The sequence below is a fragment of the Asparagus officinalis genome, chromosome 4 (assembly GCF_001876935.1).
Source record: "Asparagus officinalis chromosome 4, Aspof.V1, whole genome shotgun sequence".
NCBI classification, from domain to species: domain Eukaryota; kingdom Viridiplantae; phylum Streptophyta; class Magnoliopsida; order Asparagales; family Asparagaceae; genus Asparagus; species Asparagus officinalis.
In genome coordinates, this window is record NC_033797.1 from 12,649,094 (window position 1) to 12,672,573 (window position 23,480).

The window sequence follows — 23,480 nt, forward strand, 5'->3', positions numbered from 1 at the left end:
CTTAACATCAATGCTTTGTAAACAGGACAATGTCAAAATTGTCCAACAATAGGTTTACGATATTTTATGTTTGAAAACTAAAATCGTCAAGTGGGAAGGATAGGAAAACACAATGTGAGAGAATTGGGGTGGTTTTGCACATACCAAAATTTCAGGGGTAAATTTGAAAACATGGAAATTTTTAGGGGTATATATGCAAAAACCCCTAATTGTGTTGGAGGAAAAGGAAAAAGAAACAGGTATAAGGCCATGAAATTTCCAGAACCAACTTTTGAAGTTAGGATCAATTGGTTAATCCAGTTAATGTAACATAAACATATTGCTCCTTAAATTATTTACGTATATATGGTAAAAACTGCATCATGTATGTTCTGTTTGTGAGATTAATTTTCTAAAAGTCGTTGACTAAAAATGAGTCTGTTACTGATAGATAAGGTTGGAATTTCTAGTTGGTTTTATTAGAATTATGAATAACCAATGTTATTCAGATCTGTTCATGCGTTTATTTTCTTCGCTGATCTATTATATGTATTCCCATGTTACATATCCACATAACGCATCTCATGCATTCACTAGTATAGCACATGAGGAAAATTGCTTGAAATTCATAGTTAGGTGAGCAAAATGTGAAATCACGAATTACAATATTTGCATCTTCAACTCTAGGGTCTGATCTCCTAGGTTCATATTCACCATGCCATTTGAATGTTGGAGCCTCCATCTCGGAGGCATCATTATCTGAGTGGTAAAACCTTAGGTGAGTTTGAGGAGCTTTCTGCGTCTGCTGAACTTGACTTGTACTTGTGAAGCAAATGTACAGACGATGATCCTCTGCTAGGTGTATTTTCTCCTCTTGCGTATCCTGAAGGAACATCTGATCTGGTACCTTTAAGCTTTTTTCTTCTTCTTGCGGTTTCTCGCCACTTGAGTAGAGCTTTCACAGTTTGTTCTTCAAAAATAGTCTTCTTCATGTGGGAACCCACCTATAGTTACAAAACTCTTTTTTCAGTTGTACATTTTCCAACTCGCAAGAAATGTAAATAGTGTGCCGCTGAAATACAACCAATTTGTAAAAATCGGAACAACTCACTTGTGTCACCAAGGCATAAATTGGGAAGGTGATATAGCTACACATGATTTGAAGACCAATTCCCATTGCAATCTTTGCTATGCTAATGGGGAGATTACCATGAAAGCAATATTTCAAGCCAAATGGATACTGCAAGAATTTCGATACACAATAAGTATGTTAACCATGGATATGATGTTGCCGGAAAAAAAGGACCCTTAGCTTTAACATACCCATATCCACAAAAAGTGTGCCACCTGGAATGCGTTCTCGATGGTTATCAACATCTATTCCTCTATAATAATGGGAGAATCCAAGATTCACTATTCATACTACAGTAAATACTGTAATATTATCGCTGTAGCACAATAGGAGGATCCAAAGAGAACTATTCATGCTACAATATATTACTGTGGTACTTACAAAAACTGTATTTAAATACAGAATTACTGTAGTAAAAATAAAAAAATGGAGGCCGTGCTTTGCACGGGGTGCACACTAGTAAAACAATTAGTTAATAATGAGTATTAAGTCCATCTTCTTTTATAGCAATTTGGCAAAATGTTTAATTGTGAGGTTGTTAGGAATGCTGTATTGAGGAGGACAAGTACTTTTTTATGCCTTTGACATGTTGCTATTATGCATTAATTCTCAACGTTGCTCAACAAGTATTTTACATCTAGCTTGTCACTGTATAGAATTTGCCTCAAGAAAACCTTTTGTGTAACAGTAAGAAATGTTTTTTCCCCCCTTCCAAGATGGCCATTTTAGGTAGTTTGCAAAACTGACTGTTAAATGCAAAAACACTTATCATGCCATTCCACTGCATACATATACTACATTGCCTATTAGAAAACTGTAAAATGCCGAATATACTAGCTTTATTATGTACAAACAGGCTAAGAAAATTTTATCTTTTACAGACAATACCTGAAATAAGGTCAGCTGTATTAGGAAAAGGATCCACTTGGGGTTATTGAACCAAAAATATGAGTTACTTGGTTCAACAACTAGAGCTCCCTTGATGACAGTTGTTTTGTTTTGGATTTGATGAGCCATCTCCATGATGATAATTTCCAGTTTCATACCAACCAGCAGAAGGACCTACACGGTTGCATCAAATTTATAATAGGGGTTTTTTATTTCTAGGCCCAATTGTTTACTCTACTTTATCTATAAACCCAATAACTATTGTTTGTATCTTTAAACCCAATTATCCTTTTGTATTTGCCTTTAAACCCAACTTCCACAATACAATACTTGCATATGTGGGCCCCCAATTTTCTTTAAAATCTGATTATACCCTTCCATGATATCTCATGTGTTCTTGATTAAGTGGGCCTCTTTCAAAAAAATTAAAAAACTTAATAAAATGGAGAGAGAAAGAGAGAGAGAGAGAGACGGGGGCTGTTCCTCCATTTCTCTCCCCTCCCGCGCCTACACATCGCATTAAATGCGGTTAGGCGCAAGAGAGGAGAGAAATGGTGGGAACCCCCCATGGTTCCCACCCGTCTCTCTCTCTCTCTCTCTCTCTCTCTATTTCCCAATTAATTTCCATCTCTCATCCATTATTTTCTCTTTACTACATTCTTCCCCTCTTATAAGCCTATCAATTAATTCTCACCCACTCTTATGAATCCATCAATTAATTCTCAACTTCATTAATGTATAGGGTGTGATTTTGGTGGATATTCATCACTTTCTTAGCAATTAAAGGTATAATTTTGCATTTAACTCAACTACTAAGTTTATAGCATTATTTTCTTATTTTATTCATGACAATGATTTCACATTATTATTCATGAATTCATAAAATTAGTTAAATTTGTTATATTTGATGAAATTTTAGTTAAATTTGATTTTAGTCAACCACTCATTAATTTCACATAATTTCACATTATTATGTCACATTAATTTCTCATTATTATTCATGAATTCATAAAAATTAGTTAAATTAGTTAAATTTGATGAAATTTTAGTTAAATTTGATTTTAGTCAATCACTCATTAATTTCACATTATTATTTCACATTAATTATTTCACATTATTATTTCACATTAATTTCTCATTTTATTCATGAAAATTATTTCTCAACCACTCATTTTATTGTTAGTTAAAGTTGATTTTAGTTGTCAATCTTTGATGAAAATTTCCATAAATTTGTTTATTTTTTGTGACAAAACATAGATGGATGAAGAATTGTATTATGCATTGACGGATTTTAGAGGAAATAATCACTTTTTAAAATTATATGTCAATGGGAGTTACAATGATTTGGTGGTTGCGGTGCAAAGTCTAATTGTTTGTAGTGCAAACATGATGCACTTGACTTACAAAGTCCCCCACACACAAGAAATTTATGTGTGTGTATGTGATGATGATGAGGTCTCGATAATGTTCAATATACATTGAAGTTACAAGGAGAACGTAGTTATTATGAATGCTGAGATGAATCGAAAGATATTATTTGGGCAACAATCTAATACCATCCATATAAGGACATTTACACTTTTGATGTACATTTATATTTTTACCGTTAATTCTAAAGTTTTAACTTTCTTTAACTCTTATACAATTTTCTATGCAGAAATATGTACATCCCTTCTAGTGAAGAACATGCTTCTTATTCACAAAATCCTTCGTCTTCCCAAAATGTCTTGGGAAGTTGGGAGCTCTAGTATGATTCCTCTTGCATGACACAATGCAATTAGAAGTGTTGGTCAAGAATTTGATGATGTTAAGCATTATCGGCGGAGTTTAAGTAATTACTCTATTGCATGAGGTTTTAACTTTATTTTTGTAAAAAATGAATGCAAATGAGTGACAACAAAATGCAAGGCGACAAACTGTGAATGGATGATTCATTGCACCCATCATACAGATAATGATCAATTTTATGTAAAAAAAATTATAGTTCTCATAATTGTTTGGGAGGAGGCATAGGAAAGGAAGGATATAGATGAGTATTTTATAAGTGGAATGCTAATCATATCAAATCCATCTTGGAAGAACAACCCACTTATCACTCAATTGATTTTTAGAAGAAGCTTAAAATAGAATTTGGTTTGGACATCCCTTATTATAAAATTTGGTGGGGAAAAGAGCTAGCTCAACGTGAATTGTATGATGATACTAAATATTCGTATGACCAACTCCGATGGTATAAGTATAAATATGGAAACTAATCCATGATTAATTGTTCACTTAGAGCATGAAGATGAAAGATTTACAAGAGTATTTGTGTCTTATTATGTTTGTTGGAAGGGGTTTATAGAGGGATGCGGGTCAATGTTGTTCTTGGATGGTTTACATCTTTTTGATAGGTATGACAGAGGTCAATCTAATCAAAACTTGCATTAATGTACCATTCTTCATAATAACATATTAGACTTTGTTTCATAATTGCTCTTATTAGTTATAGGTATAAATGAACCTTACTTGCTGTAACTGCTCTAAATGAAGATGAGTGAATGTTTTCGGTAGCAATTTGCATATGCGGGACGGAGAATGAGAGTAATTGTGAATGCTTTTTGGAATGCATTCGAGACATTCTCTTCAATGATGAATATCCATATACTCTAGATGATGAGCTGGTTTTAATATTTGATAGGGACAAAAGACTTCAAAATTCCATAAAGAAATGCTTTCCATGGTCACATCACTTTTATTGTATTCATCTTTTGGCTAATTTTAAGAATAACTTATCAAAGAAAGGCATTACGCTACTTTTACAAGATGAATGTGTGCAAACTATGAAGAGAGCTGCTTATGCATACACATCTCGTTCCTATGACAATGAATACAACGAGCTACGAAACAAATCAGAGATTGCCTATGATGAAATGTTGAAGATGAGTCCAGAAAATTGGGCTAATTACTACTTTCATGGGAAATGTTAATATTTTAATTTATGCAAATTTTATATGTAAATCATTTAGATATATGTATCTCTATACTTACTATTTATTGATATGCGTGTAGATATGGATGATTGATATCAAACCTAGCGGGAGGTCATTCAATTCTTGGAACAAAGAAGCTCGTTATTTGCCAATTACCTAAACAATTGATGATATTCATAAGAAAATGATGAAGATGAGTTTTGAAAGGCGGGAGGCATTCCACAAGTGGAACACATCATTTTTCCTATTGTGGAAGAGCACCATATTCATATCAATGAGCAAATCATGTTGTCTTTATGCTACTTTTACTACTACAGAAAGGTACGGGTATATGATTTCTCCACCGTTAAAGTAGATTTGAATGATCACACATGCACTTGGCAAGTAGTTGGGGCTACCTTGCAAACATGCGGCTACAGTAATTCGACAAAATAACGACATTCTTTACTCCTATATTTCTCACTACTTTAGTGTGGAGACATACCGTAAATGTTACTCCTTTCCAATATACCCAATTCCTGGCGATAACAAGCCATATGTAGATGATGAAAATATGGTGATTCGGCCGCCAACAATAACAATTCTTCGTGGAAGACCAAGAACTAAGCACATTCCTTCAGGATTGAATCCCCAATTCCCCATAAAGAGTTACAATGTAGTAGATGTCAACAGTATGGTCACAATCGTAGAACATGTAGACAACCTATTGCAGACTAGATCGCCTTTATATTCTAAGCAAAATATTGCAAACATGCATGAGTTTTGTGTCATAGTTTTGTGTAAGTGTCATACTTTTGAATCAATGTAAGACATGTTTTTGTCATACTTTTGGATCAACGTAAGATATGTCTTACTATAAGTAAAAACGAATGAGCTATGAAGTAATGTCTTACTGTAAGTGGCACAAAGGATATCCATACAAGTACATAGCATTCTACATCTAAAAGTGAGGAGAATTAAAAATGTATTGTATTCATTATTTTAAAATTTATGCATAACAATAATAATCACTTACTATATACATCAAGTAACATCATGTTGATTGCCATAAGCCATTCTGTGAAGCTGTTGATAGAACTTCATAAATCAGAGAAATTGTAAAAGAACTTTGCAGATAGTTTATCATTAGAGTGAGAGATATGAGACCTGATGCCAACAATGATCTTGAAGTCGTATTCTAGAGACCTCTTTATATATTTGTGAAAATCAAATTTGCTATTTGGAGATAAATGAGCCTGTAAGCCATAATTTTATATGAAATAAATCAGAACATTTATCACCAAAAAAAAAAAAAAAAAAAAAGAAGAGAGATTCTCCAAAAAAAAAAAAAAAAAAAGAAAGAAGAGAGATTCTACTAGTTGAAGTAGAGAATACTGCACGGCAGTTTCATCTTACATTGATAAAACCATGGCACATTGTCAAGTAGTCCACCTTTGTCACTGAAGCAAAGAATTGTCTGAAATATGCTAACTTGTATACATAAGATATACAGTAGAAAAATTTTCAGGATATATCTTTCTTATTTCATTAGCAAAAATTATGACACGTGTTCTTTCTGGTATTTGGATTCTGTTGCTCGCTGTAATTATTTAGCATTTATCTGCTAAATTTACAGAATTCCTTTCTGTAAATACATCCAAAGGAGGAACATGAGGGTAAAGCATCTTTCACGTTGATCTTACGGAAGTTTCTTGCCAATGGTCGGATAACTTGTGTTTTCCTATTAATTTTTGGAACTGTACTTCGTTGAGGTAAGATATCTGGTTTCGGGAATGCATAAGTATCCTTGATTATATACAGAAGTACTGAAAAATCCTCAATTGGAAGAGAAGAGTTAAATGTATTGGATTCTTTGCAGTAAGGATATTTATTTCTTGATATTGGATTCTGTTATAAAGTTTTTACTTTGTTGCAGGTGTAGGAAAATTGTGGAGATATCGAATTGTGATGGATCTGGATCTGGTTTTCAAGTGCAAAGATTATTGATCTAAGTTTTCAGTGGCATTTTGGGTCTGAAGTGGTTTAGTTTTCACTATTTTCAGGTATATTTCATTGCCTCGTTAGTTTTCACTATTTCCAGTGCAAATAATTACAACTGTATACCAAGAACTAAGCAGCCTTTTGGTACTTTGTTTTATGTGAATATGACTTAACTACTAGTTCTGTTAGAAGTTGGTTATTTATTGTGTTTGACAGAGTCCATGTTAATAATTCTTTACCCATATTGGTTGGCTGCTAGTCTTGTGGAATTCAACCATGTGCTGTTTAAGGAGGAATTTTTTTTAATCAAACAAATCAAGAGCTTTTGTTTGTATGCGTTTGCATTTTATGTATAATTTTATCTCAATTATACGTCATTGCTTAAAATTATTGCTTGTAGTTATTATAACAATCTACATTTGCATTGAATATATGCATTGCATAGATGCTAGTAAATGAGGAATTGTCTCTTACTATCCATCTTATGCCCGGAGTGCTAGACATGCCGAAATGGCGCTTCACAAAAGAAGTTTGATGAGAAAACCTAAACCTAGCGGGATCTGCAAAAAATAAATAAATAAATAAATAAATAATGTCACATATCAGTATTGAAGGAAAGGCGTATCTTTCAAATGAAAAAAATTTCTATGATGTATTTCAGAAAGAAAACTTACCATTAGTAAATTGATATTTATAGTGAGGCAGTCTCAGCTTCCCAAGCCTTCCATTTCTTTATCTATCAATAGCAAGTAAACAACTTATTTACTTTGATTATGAAGGAAGGATGTTGAATTCTTAAGTATATAAAATCTCAATTTTCTTATACAAGCATTTGTGGCATGAAGATTGCTTACTTTTGCTTTTCCTAAAGCCATGGTGAGAACACTATAGAGAACATGGAATATGGCAACTACAAAGATGAAAATATGCAACTGATGCATTCCTTTTTTTGAGATCAATGGCACTTTATCCTGCAAAATCAACAAAATCGATCGATATTAATAATCGTAGATTCACAAACCCTTTGTACTTGAGTCAAAACCACTGCTGGGATACATGGATCAAATTTACGCATTTCTTTAAATTCTTGTCATTAGTAAGTCTATAAATTCTTATTATCGTTTCTCTGTTTATTTTTTCTTTCTCTGTACAAAAGAAGGTTAACTCCCTATCAGTAGCTTTTCTTTAGACCTGTGACGCCTCTTATATCAACATCCTAGTTTTCGTATTATATCTGTACTTGTGCATGTTTACCATGATAAATTCATATGTAAGAAACTTAGGTTAGAAACTCAAGTTAGATATTATCATAATTTGCCTTACAACTAAATAATGAAATTATATACCCAAATGATAATACTTCTTTTACTAAAAGCGATATGTTTTCCTTACGTTATACTTGGAGCAATGATCTATCACTGCTTCTGCTAGAACACGGCGCCAGTGTCCTTCATCATCGCACGAGAGTAATTTTCTCCTGTTATTATTGTCATCATGGCAGCAATTGTCGGACTGTTTACATGGGAGCATAACATTCCCAGCTTTAGCGGGGATGCATATTTTAGAAATTTGATCTTGTCCAAGAGTGAGAAGCAGGGATATGAAGCCCAAAAGCATCAACTCTGCATGTCACGTGACTAGGTATATAGATAACTAACCCACAAAAACTTGAAATGGAAGCTATTGTGTTTAGTTTAACGACATTGATAGTCATCAACTAGATGTAGGCTTAAGGGAACTTGGTTAGAAACCATTAAGAAAGATATGATTATGCACGAGAGATAGTACTCAAAGGAATTGAATGGAAGTGTAGGATTCATGTAGCTGACCCGAAAAAGTTGCAATAAAAGTTTTATTGTTGTTAATAAAAGCGACGACCTTTGAAAAGAATTAAGAAAATGATTTTTGTATCCTTTTAAATAAAAACCTCTGTTTTGAGATGAAAAATGGACAATTTGACAAAACTACCATGAAGTATTAGAGATTTTGCACAAAAGTATCATAAACTATTTTATTGTAGAAACTACCACAAGCTTTCAAATTAACAGATAAATAACACAACTGTAGAAAAATATGTTATAGCTTTATGATAACACCTAGAGTCCAAGATAGTTAAATGACAATAATGTAAACGTTCATAGTAATTTATTGATTTTATTTGAAAATTCATGCAGCTTTTGTAAAATATATATTAAATTTCATGGTATTTACCTCATGGGTAATTTTTTGATAGCATGTCTGTATGTGGTATATTTAGTTTGTGCTATTTTCCACCAATAAAACTGTTCATTTTAGTGCAAAAACTTTGATTACTTCATGGTAGTTTTTTTCTTTAATAAAGGGCCATGACAAAAAGAAGCTTGACAAGAGCTTTATATTCTCATATATACCTGCTTTGATCTTCTCCAAAGCTTCACTCATAGCCTTATTATGATGTTTATGATGTTGGGAATTTAACGCTGAAACCCCTAATGCAACAGAAACGCAGTATAGAAAAAGTAAACCAAGTTTTAACGAGGTTCGGCAACTGCCTACGTCCTCGGGAGCCACACAGATAATTTCTTATTAATCAAACAAGAAATTACAATTTAGGAGCAGATCTCAAAACTGAGATTTCTCAAATAAACACTGTAGCTACAGTGTTAATAATTAAAGGGTATGAACCCTTTCAATTCTCACTTGAGAATAAATACCCCACAATTAAAAAACCCCTCTTTAAATCTCTATTTCTTTCTCTTCTTTAATCCCCTCAACCACTGTTGAATGTTGGGATTTAATCACAAAATCGCAGCTGCGATTTGGGGGTTTTCCGCCGCCGCCAGGGAAGAAAAATCGGAGAAGGGGGGAAGGCTCAGCGGCAAAACCCTAGGCGAGAGAGGGGGGTTTTATAGCCGAATGTGGAGAGCTGGCGACAGCCTGTCGCCAGCGTTCGCTTCGACGCCAAGTTCGAGCCGAACGCAGAGGTCGAACAAAGACGCCGAGGTCGAACGAACGCAGAGTTGAAGGGGGGTTCGAACGCACAACAAAAAGGGGGTTCGAACGCAGAGCTCGGGGGGTGGGTTCGAACGCCGAGCTCAATCTCGCCTGTGGCTTCGCCTGCGTCGACATCGAGCTCGTCGGAGCTCCTCGTCGGTAATGAGGTTTGATCTACACCCCATTCTAACAATCTCCCACTTGGAGATCAAACCGCCGTCAACAGGCTATCTCATCAAGCTCCTCTTCTTGTGTGGCTCCGCCCTCATCATCTTATGCATGAAGGCCAACTGAAATTGCGCACAACTCCAGTTTTTGAACAGTCACCGTCTTTGTTAACATGTCTGCTGGATTCTTACTTCCTGGAATCTTTTCCAGTTTCAACACGTCATCTTCCAACAGGGATCTGATGAAGTGGTACCGAAGCGCAATATGCTTCGTTCTAGAATGAAATGCGGAATTCTTCGCCAAGTGTATCGCACTCTGGCTATCACTGTGTAAAACATTCTTCTCCTGTTTGAATCCCAGCTCTGTCAACAAACCCTGAAGCCATATCATCTCTTTACTGGCTTCAGTCACTGCAACGTACTCAGCTTCTGTAGTGGATAAGGGAAAGATCTTCTGTACCTGTGACATCCAACTAACAGCTGTAGTTCTAACGGTGAATACATAGCCGGTGGTGCTTCTTCGGTGATCAACTTCGCCGCCGAAGTCTGCATCTACGTACCCTTGCACTTCTACCTCTCCCTTACCAAAGTGCAAACATTTCTGTGTGGTGCCTCGTAGATATCTCAGAATCCACTTGACCGCTTCCCAATGAGCTTTTCCTTGATTCGACATAAACCGGCTGACCACTCCCACTGCATGGCCAATATCTGGTCGCGTACAGACCATAGCGTACATCAAACTTCCGATAGCTGAGGCGTAAGGAACCTGAGTCATACTTTCGTTCTCTTCTTCTGACTGAGGAGACTGATTCTTCGATAGACGAAAGTGGCTGGCCAAGGGTGTGCTCACAGGCTTGGCGTTGCCCATGTTAAATCTCTGCAAAACACGGTTGATGTACTCCGTCTGAGATAACTGCAAGAGACCTCTCTTCTTATCTCTCGTGATTTGCATTTCAAGGATCTTCTTCGCTGGACCCAAGTCCTTCATGTCAAACTCCTTTGACAGCTGCTGCTTCAAACTCTGATATCCTCCATATCTGCTCCTGCAACTAACATATCATCAACATACAGCAGTAGGATGATATAGCTGGACTGATATCTTTTGAAGTAGCAACAGTGGTCGGCGTTGCACTTCTGAAAACCTTCCTTGTGCATGAAGCCATCAAACTTCTTGTACCACTGTCTTGGGGCTTGTTTCAGGCCATACAAGCTCTTCTTGAGTCTGCACACCAGGTTCTTCTTCTTTTCTTCTGAGAAACCTTCTGGCTGGTGCATGTATATCTCCTCTTCTAGATCTCCGTGAAGAAACGTCGTCTTCACGTCTAACTGCTCGAGATGAAGATCTTCAATTGCTACAATACTCATCACGGTCCTGATAGTATTTAGCTTTACCACTGGAGCAAAAATATCAGTGTAGTCAATTCCTTCCTTCTGCTGGAAACCTTTGACAACTAGCCGGGCTTTATATCTTCTGGAATCATCATGCTCCTCTTTCACCCGGTACACCCATTTGTTGTGGAGTGCCTTCTTACCCGTAGGCAACTCAACTAGCTCCCACGTCTGATTTGAGATGAGAGACTTCATCTCATCTTTCATGGCAAGCTCCCACTTGCTCGCATCTCCACACTGACAAGCTTCATCAAAGCTTTCAGGCTCCCCACCATCTGTCAACAACAGATAGTTCATATATCTCCTGTTGGGTACAGGAGGACGAGAAGATCTTCTTAATATCGGAGCTGGTGCGTCGGGCTCCTGCGCACCATCTTGTCCAACAGGCTCTTCTTGCTGAGGACCCTCTGCATTGGGTTCTTCCGAGAGGTTACTCGGGACATCATCTGCATCTATAAATATGGACTCGCTCTCTGAGTCGTCAGTCTTGTGCATGTCCTTGTACATCACCTTCTCGTTGAATATCACATCTCTGCTCCGGATCACCTTCTTGTTTTCGTTGTCCCAAATGCGGTAGCCGAACTCATCTTCACCATAGCCGATGAAAGTGCATTTCTTTGACTTGGGATCAAGCTTATTCCTGCCTTGATCACTAATATGCACGTAAGCTACACAACCGAAAACTTTAAGATGTGAGAGTTTTACCTCCTTTCCGCACCATACCTCCTCTGGTATTCTGTGCTCCAATGGAACCGATGGACCTCGGTTGATCAAGTAAGCTGCTGTGTTGACCGCTTCTGCCCAGAACTGCTTCGGTAGGCCTGATTGTACTCGAATGCTTCTGGATCTCTCTGTCAACGTTCGGTTCATTCGCTCAGCTACTCCATTTTGCTGAGGCGTGCCGGGCACGGTTCTCTCCATTCTGATCCCGTGCTCATAGCAGAACTTCTTGAATCCGGTGTCTTCATATTCACCGCCATTGTCGGTCCTGAGCTTCTTTATTCTCAGACCGGTCTCATTCTTGACCATGGCTTTCCATCTTCTGAAAGCCTCAAACACTTCTGACTTATGTTTCAGAAAGTAGACCCATACTTTCCGAGTGTGATCATCGATAAAAGTCACGAAGTAGTGTTTCCCACCAATCGACGCAGTGGTGGTTGGTCCCCAAACATCTGAGTGAACGAGCTCTAGCTTCTGCTTCCTGGGGGTTCTGCCACTTGTCTGAAAGCTGACTCTCTTCTGCTTTCCAAGTATACATTCTTCACACATATCCATCTCCACTGACTGCAGTCCTGGGAGTTTTCCCTTTGTGTGCATGATTTTCATCCCCTTCTCACTCATATGACTGAGTCTCTGGTGCCACAGCTTTGAAGTCTCATTGCTTGCTGCAACTGAGATCGAACAACGTGCACCTGCTGTCATATATAGGGTACCAGTCTTCCTGCCTCGGGCAATTGTCATTGCGCCCTTTGAGATCTTCCAATCATCTTCATGGAAGGTCGTGGTATATCCTTCGTCAGCCAACTGGCCTACAGATATTAAATTCTTTCTCAGGTCGGGAATATATCTGACATCCTTCAGCTCCCATACTGACCCGTTCAACTTAATTTTCACCACGCCTTTGCCCACTATAGCACACGGTTGATCATCACCAAGATATACATATCCAAGTTTTCCGGGGGTATACTTCTCGAAGAATTCTTTCTGAGAGGTAGCATGGAACGACGCTCCTGAATCTAACACCCAAGATTCCTCCTTGCTCTCCAAAGAGCATATCAATGCGTCGTCTCCTCCTGAAGTGGAAGTGACATTCACCTCTGCCTTCGCCTCCTTCTCCTTCTGTGCACTCTTGCACTGATTCTTGTAATGCCCGGTCTTTCCACAATTCCAACACTCGATAGCCTTCGAGCTGTTGCTTGGATTCCTTGATTTGGACCTCCTGTCCTTTGATCTACCTCTGAAGTTTGATTTTCCTCGTCCGTTTCCTCTGGTTGAATTTCTACCTCTTGACTCTGTATGCAATACTGAAGAGGTTGTAGCTTCACCCGTTTCTCTCCGTCGGATCTCCTCACTGAGAACCAAATCACGAACGTCGCCGAACTTGCTACTCACAGCTGTGACTGTAGCGTTCCAACTCTCTGGTAGGGAAGACAACAATATCAACGCCCAAACTTCTTCATCAAACTCAATCTCAACTGAACTCAATTGGGTTGTAACCGTATTAAGTTCATTGAGGTGTTGTGCTACTGACGCGCTTTCCGCCATTTTCAGATTGAATAACCATCGCATCAAATGAACTTTGTTCGCAGCTGATGGCTTCTCATACATGTTTGAGAGTGCTGTCATAAGACCCGCCGTGGTCTTCTCCTTCGCTATGTTGAACGCAACATTGCGAGTCAACGTCAATCTGATAACTCCGAGGGCTTGTCTATCTAGAAGGTTCCACTCATCTGCCTTCATAGAATCTGGCTTCTTCCCCGATAGTGGTTGATACAGATTTTTCTGATACAGATAATCCTCTATCTGCATTTTCCAGAATCCGAAATCTGTTCCATCAAATTTCTCAAGTCTCATTTTTGCCTCATCTGTGGCCATGGCTCCCACTTGAATCTGACTTGTTCTAGATCGTTTCACGCTCTGATACCAGTTGTTGGGAATTTAAAGGCCGAAATCCCTAATGCAACGAAAAACGCAGAATAGAGAACAGTACACAAGATTTAACGAGGTTCGGCAACTGCCTACGTCCTCGGGAGCCACACAGATAATTTCTTATTAATCAAACAAGAAATTACAATTTAGGAGCAGATCTCAAAACTGAGATTTCTCAAATAAACACTGTAGCTACAGTGTTAATAATTAAAGGGTATGAACCCTTTCAATTCTCACTTGAGAATAAATACCCCACAATTAAAAAACCCCTCTTTAAATCTCTATTTCTTTCTCTTCTTTAATCCCCTCAACCACTGTTGAATGTTGGGATTTAATCACAAAATCGCAGCTGCAATTTGGGGGTTTTCCGCCGCCGCCAGGGAAGAAAAATCGGAGAAAGGGGGAAGGCTCAGCGGCAAAACCCTAGGCGAGAGAGGGGGGTTTTTATAGCCGAATGTGGAGAGCTGGCGACAGCCTGTCGCCAGCGTTCGCTTCGACGCCAAGTTCGAGCCGAACGCAGAGGTCGAACAAAGACGCCGAGGTCGAACGAACGCAGAGTTGAAGGGGGGTTCGAACGCACAGCAAAAGGGGGGTTCGAACGCAGAGCTCGGGGAGGTGGGTTCGAACGTCGAGCTCAATCTCGCCTGTGGCTTCGCCTGCGTCGACATCGAGCTCGTCGGAGCTCCTCGCCGGCGCTCCTCGTCAGTAATGAGGTTTGATCTACACCCCATTCTAACATATGAAACCACTATATAGCAACAACACAAACATTAACCAAAGCTAACCAAACAACAATTAGGAAGCTAGTTAGTGCTTCCAAAAATGCAAACACAAAAAACTTGTAGAACTCTCACGTGTCCAAGTTTATGAATCCCGTGCTCCATAAGCATTAGATATGACCACCATCACCAAGCACACTAGCGCCACTGCCCAGCTCGGTGTCTCCTTCAGCTGTCGATCTCTCTGCTAACTCTTTCCCCTCTCTAAAGCCGTTGGGGAAGGGAATAGCTCGAAGGTAAGTATATATAGTTAATTTCATCTCCATTTTATCGCTAGTGAGCACACAGAGGAGCAGAGCCAAGAGCAGTTGTAGCGGACATACGAGGGCCAAGGCTTGTAAAGGTTGGAAATTTGCTGCCAGCTTCAAAGTATCCATGCTTTTTTTTTTCTCTCCTCCACCAGCCGAGGTCTATTCGTAAAATACAAGGTCTGAGTGATGCCACGGTTAATTGGACTTGACTTGTAAGTGTTCTACCAGATTAGCTGGTGGGCGGTTATGTGATGGAATTTAATGCATGAAAGGAACAAGGAAAGGGTTGGGTTTTAATGTTTGATTTTGTACATGGTAAAATTCCACAACTACCTCATCATTTGTGCCATTTTAATTAATTATTTATTTTTTGAGAGAAAGAATGAGACCTCCATAGCGATGCCCGGTCAAGTCATATTTGAATCGACATTTTCATTCTGCCTGTAGTATTTTAGGAACCAGGATACACCCTTGTTGTGCTTTGATACCACTTGTTGTGTGCGGCGAAAGCCAAAATCAAACGGATGTGCTTCGAGAGACCAAATTAAACAAACACCAAGAGAAGGCCAAATAATGCAAAATAACGACACAAACTCATACAACCAATTTTAACGTGGTTCGACAAGTTGCCTATGTCCACGGGGCAAGAAGAGGATAAAGTTTTCACTAATAGAGAGGAAGAGTACAAACTGAGATTACAAAATCACACAAACTCACCAATTAATCTCACCAACAAAGCTCTAATTCTCTCCAAACAAAACCCTAACCAATAGCTTCAGAAAATACCTCTTTTCTGTGCTCTAAATATCCCCTTCGCTGCTTAATTCCCTCTTCCAATCGTTCTATATATATAGAAATCCTAAAATCAAAAACATACTAGAAATTCTAAAACAAAAAACAAAACAGATTAGGAATCCTAATAACCTGTTACCAAAACAGATTTGAAATCCTGTTACCAAAACAGATTAGTAATCCTAATAACCTGTTACTAAAATAAATTAGAAAATATATTAGGAAATGCTATCCAACAATTCTCCACCTCGACGAAGTTTTTCCAAAACTGAGCCGACATTAATACTAACCAAACGTCTCACTTGTTGCATCCAGTACGAAGTGAACAAATCCACGACAACGGACTCAATCCACAACAAGTCGCGAACCCAAACGAGAATGCGAACAAACTCCAAATATCGGTATCAACTCACCAAACCGTCTGCATCATAAATGACTGTCTACGTATCCTCTTGCCCAAGAAATCAAGCATTCACGTAGTTCATCAAATGGCTTCCAAAAGCCCTCAATCCAATAGAAGAGTTCTTAACTTTTCACCAACAAATCTGCGGCTGATAGAACTCCCAATGACCTCAAAGTGAAATAAACTAAACACCTCAACCTGAGATGAACCAACGGTCAAATTCAAATCCAAACTATGTTCACAAGCTGCACTCGAATCCAAAACCAACTCATCATCTGCATCCAAATCCAAATAATTCCCAAACTGTGTCACCTCAGCTAGAATCTCAAACGATGCAATATGATCTGGAGTATGTGAAGTAATCTCCACCCAACGTGGAGTAGCATCACCCTCCACCCGCTACGATATCCCAATGATCTGAGCAACACTCTTCACCTGTTGAGAGTTAAATATGACATACCTGCTCAGAACAAAATCAGAATCTCCCAACTGATAACCAAACGAGCCTCTGAATTTCAAATGTGTTATCGGATCAAATCTCACATCGTCGATGTGACCAAATGTTAGGTAACTAAACATCCGACGTAACCCAAAATATGAAGCAGCTCCACCAGATCCTAAATCTTCAAACGCAGCAGTCGGTAACCTATGGTTAAGATGACTCATATATGTCGAAGCCCGAATACCAAAACCAATGCTCGACATTAAACGCCGATTTTTTTTTTCAGAAAAGAACGACCAATCAAAAATATCATCTCATTTCGTTGCCCCAACATTTTCTCTCCAATGAAGTGTCTCAAACCGCCATGAGCTCCGTACAAACGCAAGAAAGGATCCTTACCAAAATCAGAACAACGGTCACCTTTCTGCCAATACATTTCCTCAATCTGTTGTTGATTTCTAGGACTTCACACCAATGGGACTTGGTTACACCCCACCAATGCCTAAAACAGTCCCTAATTGCGAAAACCAAATATCGATTACCTCCCAATGATGCATTCTTGGAAGGCCCCCAAATGCAATGAACACCACCTAAAAGACCCATCGCTCGATGGATAGAAGTGCCAAACTCCATCTCGGTCTTCTCGTTCATACCAATGTGTTCAAAAGACTTCAATCTGCAGGTCAAAGCACTCCTTAATAATCCAATATCCCAGTCTCAACTCCTTCTTTCTCGGCCATCTATCTCAAAGCACTAACAAACCAATGCGGAACAAACGAAAAATAGATCTAAACTGATAAATGAGAGATTTTTATCTCCAATTGAAACCCTAATAAGAGGCTCCGAAAGATCTCATCCCGCACGACGGAAACGAGATCCACAAATAGAAAAAATCCCATCTTTATCACCAACTGAAGCCCTAGACGAACTTTCAAAACGATCTACTCATCCAATTAGCCCAAGCGTAGCTCAAGCTCTGATACCACTTGTGCTCTGATATCACTTGTGCGCGGCGAAAGCCAAAACTAAACCAATGTGCTTCGAGAGACCAAATCAAACAAACGTCGAGAGAAGGTCAAACAATGCAAAATAACGATACAAACTCAAACAACCAATTTTAACGTAGTTCGACAAGTTGCCTACGTTCACGGGGCAAGAAGGGGATAATGTTTTCACTAATAGAGAAGAAGAGTACAAACCGAGATTATAAAATCACACAAACTCATCGATTAATCTCACCAACAAAACTCTAATTCTCTCCAAACAAAACCCTAACCAATAGCTCCAGAAAATACCTCTTTTTTATGCTCCAAATATCCCCTTCGCTGCTCAATTCCCTCTTCCAATCATTCCATATATATAGAAATCCTAAAACCAAAAACTTACTAGGAATTCTAAAACAAAAATCAAAACAAATTAGGAATTCTAATAACCTGTTACCAAAACAGATTTGGAATCCTGTTACCAAAACATATTAGGAATCCTGTTACCAAAACAGATTAGGAATCCCAGTAACCTGTTATCAAAAAAAATTAGGAAACATATTAGGAACATGCTATCCAACAACCCTCTCATACATATCCCTTAAATCATTAAACTGTTTAAAATAATAACATGAACAAATGATAAATGTCCTTTTGGCCTTAAAAATTTATAATATAAATACAGGGCTTTCACATTTTTTAAAAACTTTGATACCACAAGTTTGGGGTATCCAAACGTGAAAAACGGTATTGAGATATCAAAGTTGGAAAGGTGTAAATTTTTTCTTAACACAGTGCCAGGAAAAAAAAAAGCTATCAAATTTAAAAGAGGTGTAAACTTTGGGCTATTAAAGTGTCAAAATGATTTGTTGGATATTGAAGTTAAAAAAGATAGGGTATCAAAGAGCAAATAACTCTTTTTTCTACAAGATGGGTGTTTGGAAGTAAAATATAACATGTATTTCGGTCATTGAGGGACCGAATTGCAAGATCCCTTAAGGATTTGAGGGACTAACAATCAATTTGAAATATGTTAGGGACTAATATGTAATTATTTAAAATTTGACTTTTCAGGGACTAATATCTAATAACCCTACTAACTCCTCCCCAAACATAGAAAACCCTAGATATCAAAAATGTATCCTCTCAAGTTGAGAAGAAGACGAATAAGGGATCCAATTGCCTCTGTGGCACTGTCCATTCCTCTCAAGCTCATCCCCTCCAATGAGACAGACGATCATCAAGGTTTTCTATTTTCCTTCTTTATTTTGGTGGTATTTTCTTTTCCAATATCTTTACATTCGCAGAATGTTTAGATAAAATTATCGGATGGTCTTGCTGAAGTAAATACCCATGATTTTTGCACTATAGACCCCTTGAAAGTTAAATTTTGCAGTAGATAATTGGAGGTTTTGACCATGCGTTCAATCATTAGTCCTTGGTTTTTTTTAGCAAAGAGCGCGTTTTGTTTTGTGTACATCTATTCTTTGATATTGGTAGTAAATCAATTACTTTCAAGCAATTAATAATGGGAATTTATAGTAAATCAGCTGATTTGGAGGACTTTGTTTCAAAACTTTAGGTGATTCAAGGACTATGATATTGGAAGTCAAAAGTATCATGAGTCCTCTATCTGTGATGCTCGCACCATAATTTCATGGGTATGAATTCATAATAAAAGTATTCGTGCTGCATAAATTGAAAGGGAAGAAGAAACCAAACATAAAAGGTTGATTATGATTGGAGCAAAACAGATGGTTTCTTGCTTTCCATAGTGGCAGTAGTTGACCGTGCACATATATACCTTTTGTATGTTTTCTGCATTAATCAATGTACGTCTTTTTAGATAGCAAAAGTCATGTGCGCTTACGCGTACATGATGAGAATATGAGACTTTGCTACTTGTGGAAGGATGTGGAAGGTTTCAAAAGAAGTCCTTTATTCAAATTCGATGAGAGAATACCTATATTAAAGATCACTACATCGTACTTGTCCTGTGTAATTTGTAGTATCCAAGGATCAAAATTTAGAAGCTTTGAAGTCTTTTTTTTTAATAATGCATGCATCAAGTAACTGCAAGACAAGGTATAAATTGCAAGTTTTGTTATTTGCTAACCATGGTTCAAAGTGTTTGACACCTAAAAATTTAAGATTGTGGTGCAAGGTTGGATATTAATTGCACAACAGAAACTAAAGATCTAAACAACTAGTTATTTTATGTCCTTCATTTTGTGCTAGCAAATGCATGAGCAAAAAGACAAAATAATAATCTTAATACACTTTAAATGGTGTTGACTTTTAAGGAGTAGACATTCCATTTTAAAGACCTTAAATGGAAAGAATTCAACACAAACAATTTTAGTAGTAGCTACATCCTTCTATATTGAGGATTACGGCAGGCTCCCTATCAGGCATAAATTCCTTTAAAAACGCTGACAATCAATTTCGAATTTGTGAATCTCCAGTCACACACCGATGAACCTGCACTCTCAAGTTCCTTTCCCTGTTAATTATGTAAGTATATATGGTAAAAACTGTTTCATTATGACATTATGATCTCTTACTATTCAGGAGGTTAATTTTCAAGAAGTCATAGAAAAATAGGAGTCAGCAGCTTTTCCTTAATAGAAATATGAATGTCCGATTTTAATTCAGATTTATGGACACAAATACTTATCTTCCTGTAATCTATAAAGAATTTATAGGGGTAGTATTCTTCCATGTTACATATTCACATAAGATATCTCATTGCTTTCATTAGTACAGCCCATCTGGAAAATTGCTCAACAGTTCATTGTTAAGGTGAACCAAAAGTGAAATCCCGGATTACAATATTTGCATCTTCAGGTTTAGGATCCGATCTCCTAGGTTCATATTCACCACGCCATTTAAATGTTGGAGCCTCCATCTCAGAGGCATCATTGTCTGAGTGGTAAAATCTTGGTGAATTTGATATGCTTTCTACATCTGCTGCACTTGACTTGTACATGTACTTGTGAAGTAAATGTACTGGCGATGACTCTCTGCTAGGTGTATTTTCACCGCTCGTGTATCCTGACGGAACATCTGACCTGCCTCCTTTATGCTTTTTCCTTTCTCTTGCTGCTTCTCGCCACTTGAGTAGAGCTTTTGCAGTTTGTTCTTCGAAAATTGTCTTCTTCATGTGTGAACCCATCTGCAGACATACAGATCCTTTTAAGGTCGCACATATTTTAAACTAGAAAGATATGTGAATATTGTGACCATTGAAATCATGATCAATTCACAAATATCAAACAACTCACTTGTGTCACCAAAGCATAAAGTGGGAATGTGATATAGCTACACATTATTTGAAGACCAATGCCCATTGCAACCTTCACAATACTAAGTGGAAGGTTATCATGAAAACAAGATCTCAAGCTAAATGAATACTGCAAGAAGACAAGAGTACAAAATAAGTATGTAAATCATGAATAAGATGTTGCCAAAAGAGTCTCCTTAATTTAACATACCCATATCCACAAAAAGTGTGCCACCTGGAATGCATTCTGTATAGTTATAAACAAACAAATTAGTCAATGATGAGTATTAAATCAAACTTCTCGAAGTAATCTAAAGAGATGTTTATTATTGAGGTCGTAAGGAACAATATACTGGGAATGAGGATAATTCTTTATGCCTTTGTCATATTGCTAGTGTGTATTTACGCTCTACATGACTCAATAATAATTTTACATTTAGCTAGTCACTATAGAATTTCTAAGATGCCTTTTCGAAAGAGTTTGTTTCTGAATTTATCTTTAACAGTAATAAAATTCTTTTATAGAGTGGCATTTTATGTTGTTTGTAACACTGACTGCTAAATGTAAGACCAATTTACCAAAGTATGAATGAAGTAAATTGCCAGGGAGAAAAATGTAAAAGCCTGAAGTATACTAGTGTTTTGAAGTGGAAATAGCCTTAAGAGAAATTTTCCCTTTTGCATGCATTAATTACCTGAAATAAGGTCACTTGTATGAGGAAAAGAATCCACCTGGGCTTATTGAACCAAAAATACGAGTTACTTGGTTCAACGATTGGGGCTCCCTTGACCACAGTTGTTTTATTTTGAATTTGATGAGCCATCTCCATGATGATAATTTCTAGTTTCATACCAACCAGCAGCAGAACCTACACGGTTGCTTCAATTATATTATTGGCATTACATGTGAGCATACTAATAGTCAAAGTAAAATGAATGAGCTATGGAGTACTAGCTTACTATAAGCGGCACAAAAGATATCCATACGAGCGTGTACCATTCTACATTTGAAGTAAGAAGAATTAACAATTATCTTCTATTCATGCTTTAGAAATGTATGCATAAGAATAGTGATCACTTACTATATACATCAAGTAACATTATGATGATTGCCATAAGCCATAATGGGAAGCTGTTGAAAGTAATTAGTAAAATCAGAAATATGGTAATAGAAATCTGTATAGTATCATTAAAGTGAGAGATATACGACCTGATGCCAACAACGACCTTGAAGTCATCTTCTAGAGACCTCTTTATATATTTATGAAAATCAAATTTGCTGTTTGGAGATAAATGAGCCTGAAAATTGTTATTTTATAGAAATAAGAACATCTCTCACCAAATGTAAAAAGAACATTCCCTAGTGATTCTACTGATGGAAGTAGATAAAACTTCAATGCAATTTCATCTTACATTAATAAAGCCATGGCGCATTGTCAAGTAGTCCACCTTTGTCACTGAAGCAAAGAATTGTCTGAAAAATGCTACCTTGTATACATAAGAAAGATGGTAAAATACTTTTCAGGTTATGTCTTTCTTATTTCATTGCTAAAAATTATGCACGTGATTTTTTGCTATTTGGATTCCCTTGCTTGCAATAGTTGTTTATCAGTTAACCTTTAAAGGTAAAAAATTCTTTTATCTCTATTTCATATCTTCGAAATGCATCCCATTGAGGAGCATATTGATAAGCAATATTTGCTTTAATCCTAGGAAATTTGTTGCCAATAGCTGGGTAAGTTATGTGTTTTCTCTTAATACTTGGAACTGTCCTTTAAGATAAAATGTCTGGTTTTGGTTTTATTGTACATGACTGATCTTTTATGAAATGATTTTTTTCTTAAAAATTTACTAATGATGCGTCGTCTGCTCCTTCAGGTTCTCCCAATCACATTTGTTTGATATCCAGGTTTCTCTCTTTCGGGATTTTTTTACCAATGTTTGGTTGGTAAAAGGTGGTATTGCTATTTATCATCTTGGTGGTTTTGTGGGATGTAAGGGAATCAAGAAACATTTTAGATTTGAATTGGTTTTATGTACATCGGCTTTTAATTTGGAGCATCATCTGACTTTTTGGAATCTGTAATTGTTCCAGATTAAATAAGAAGCACACTGAATAATCTTATCTTGTTCTATTTACAGTTATCTCTTTGTAATAGTTTTGCTTCTTTTAATTGCAAGATGAGTTAATTTATTGATATTTGCAGCAAGGATACTTATTGCTTCATGTTGGATTCTTTTATCGAAGTTTTGCTTTTTCTATTGTAGATTTAGGGGAAATGGAGTGGAGATCAAATTGTGGTGGATCTTGAGCTGGTTTTCCCTTGCAAAAATGAATGATCTAAGTATTTGGGTGTCATTTTGGATCCGAGCTGGTTTGGTTTTTACTATTTTCAGGTATATTTCGTTTCCCCAGTT

At 37.3% G+C, this 23,480-nt stretch overlaps 2 protein-coding genes across 4 annotated transcripts in view; both read right to left on the minus strand.

Annotated features, from left to right (window-relative positions):
• LOC109838200 (MLO protein homolog 1-like) lies at nt 735-17,059 on the minus strand. The gene is given in 18 exon segments (XM_020406659.1): nt 735-983; nt 1,091-1,219; nt 1,303-1,338; nt 2,000-2,173; nt 5,865-5,905; nt 5,987-6,036; nt 6,118-6,206; nt 6,367-6,441; nt 7,426-7,511; nt 7,626-7,644; nt 7,646-7,687; nt 7,806-7,922; nt 8,344-8,573; nt 9,342-9,404; nt 14,989-15,019; nt 15,021-15,092; nt 15,946-16,018; nt 16,815-17,059. Coding segments are annotated over 18 exon segments (1,821 nt in total).
• The window catches only part of LOC109836654 (MLO protein homolog 1-like), a 7,102-nt gene continuing 3,891 nt past the window's right edge, over nt 20,270-23,480 (minus strand). For 2 of the 3 annotated variants that reach the window (XM_020404625.1, XM_020404627.1), the window contains 7 exons: nt 22,476-22,550; nt 22,145-22,361; nt 22,023-22,063; nt 21,758-21,931; nt 21,274-21,309; nt 21,064-21,192; nt 20,270-20,954 (listed from right to left, as the gene is read on the minus strand). In XM_020404625.1, coding sequence (XP_020260214.1) covers nt 20,577-20,954; nt 21,064-21,192; nt 21,274-21,309; nt 21,758-21,931; nt 22,023-22,063; nt 22,145-22,361; nt 22,476-22,550 — 1,050 coding nt within the window. In that variant the 3' untranslated portion in view covers nt 20,270-20,576. The remainder of the gene's footprint in view (nt 20,955-21,063; nt 21,193-21,273; nt 21,310-21,757; nt 21,932-22,022; nt 22,064-22,144; nt 22,362-22,475; nt 22,551-23,480) is intronic. The other variant, XM_020404626.1, reaches the window with a different exon arrangement.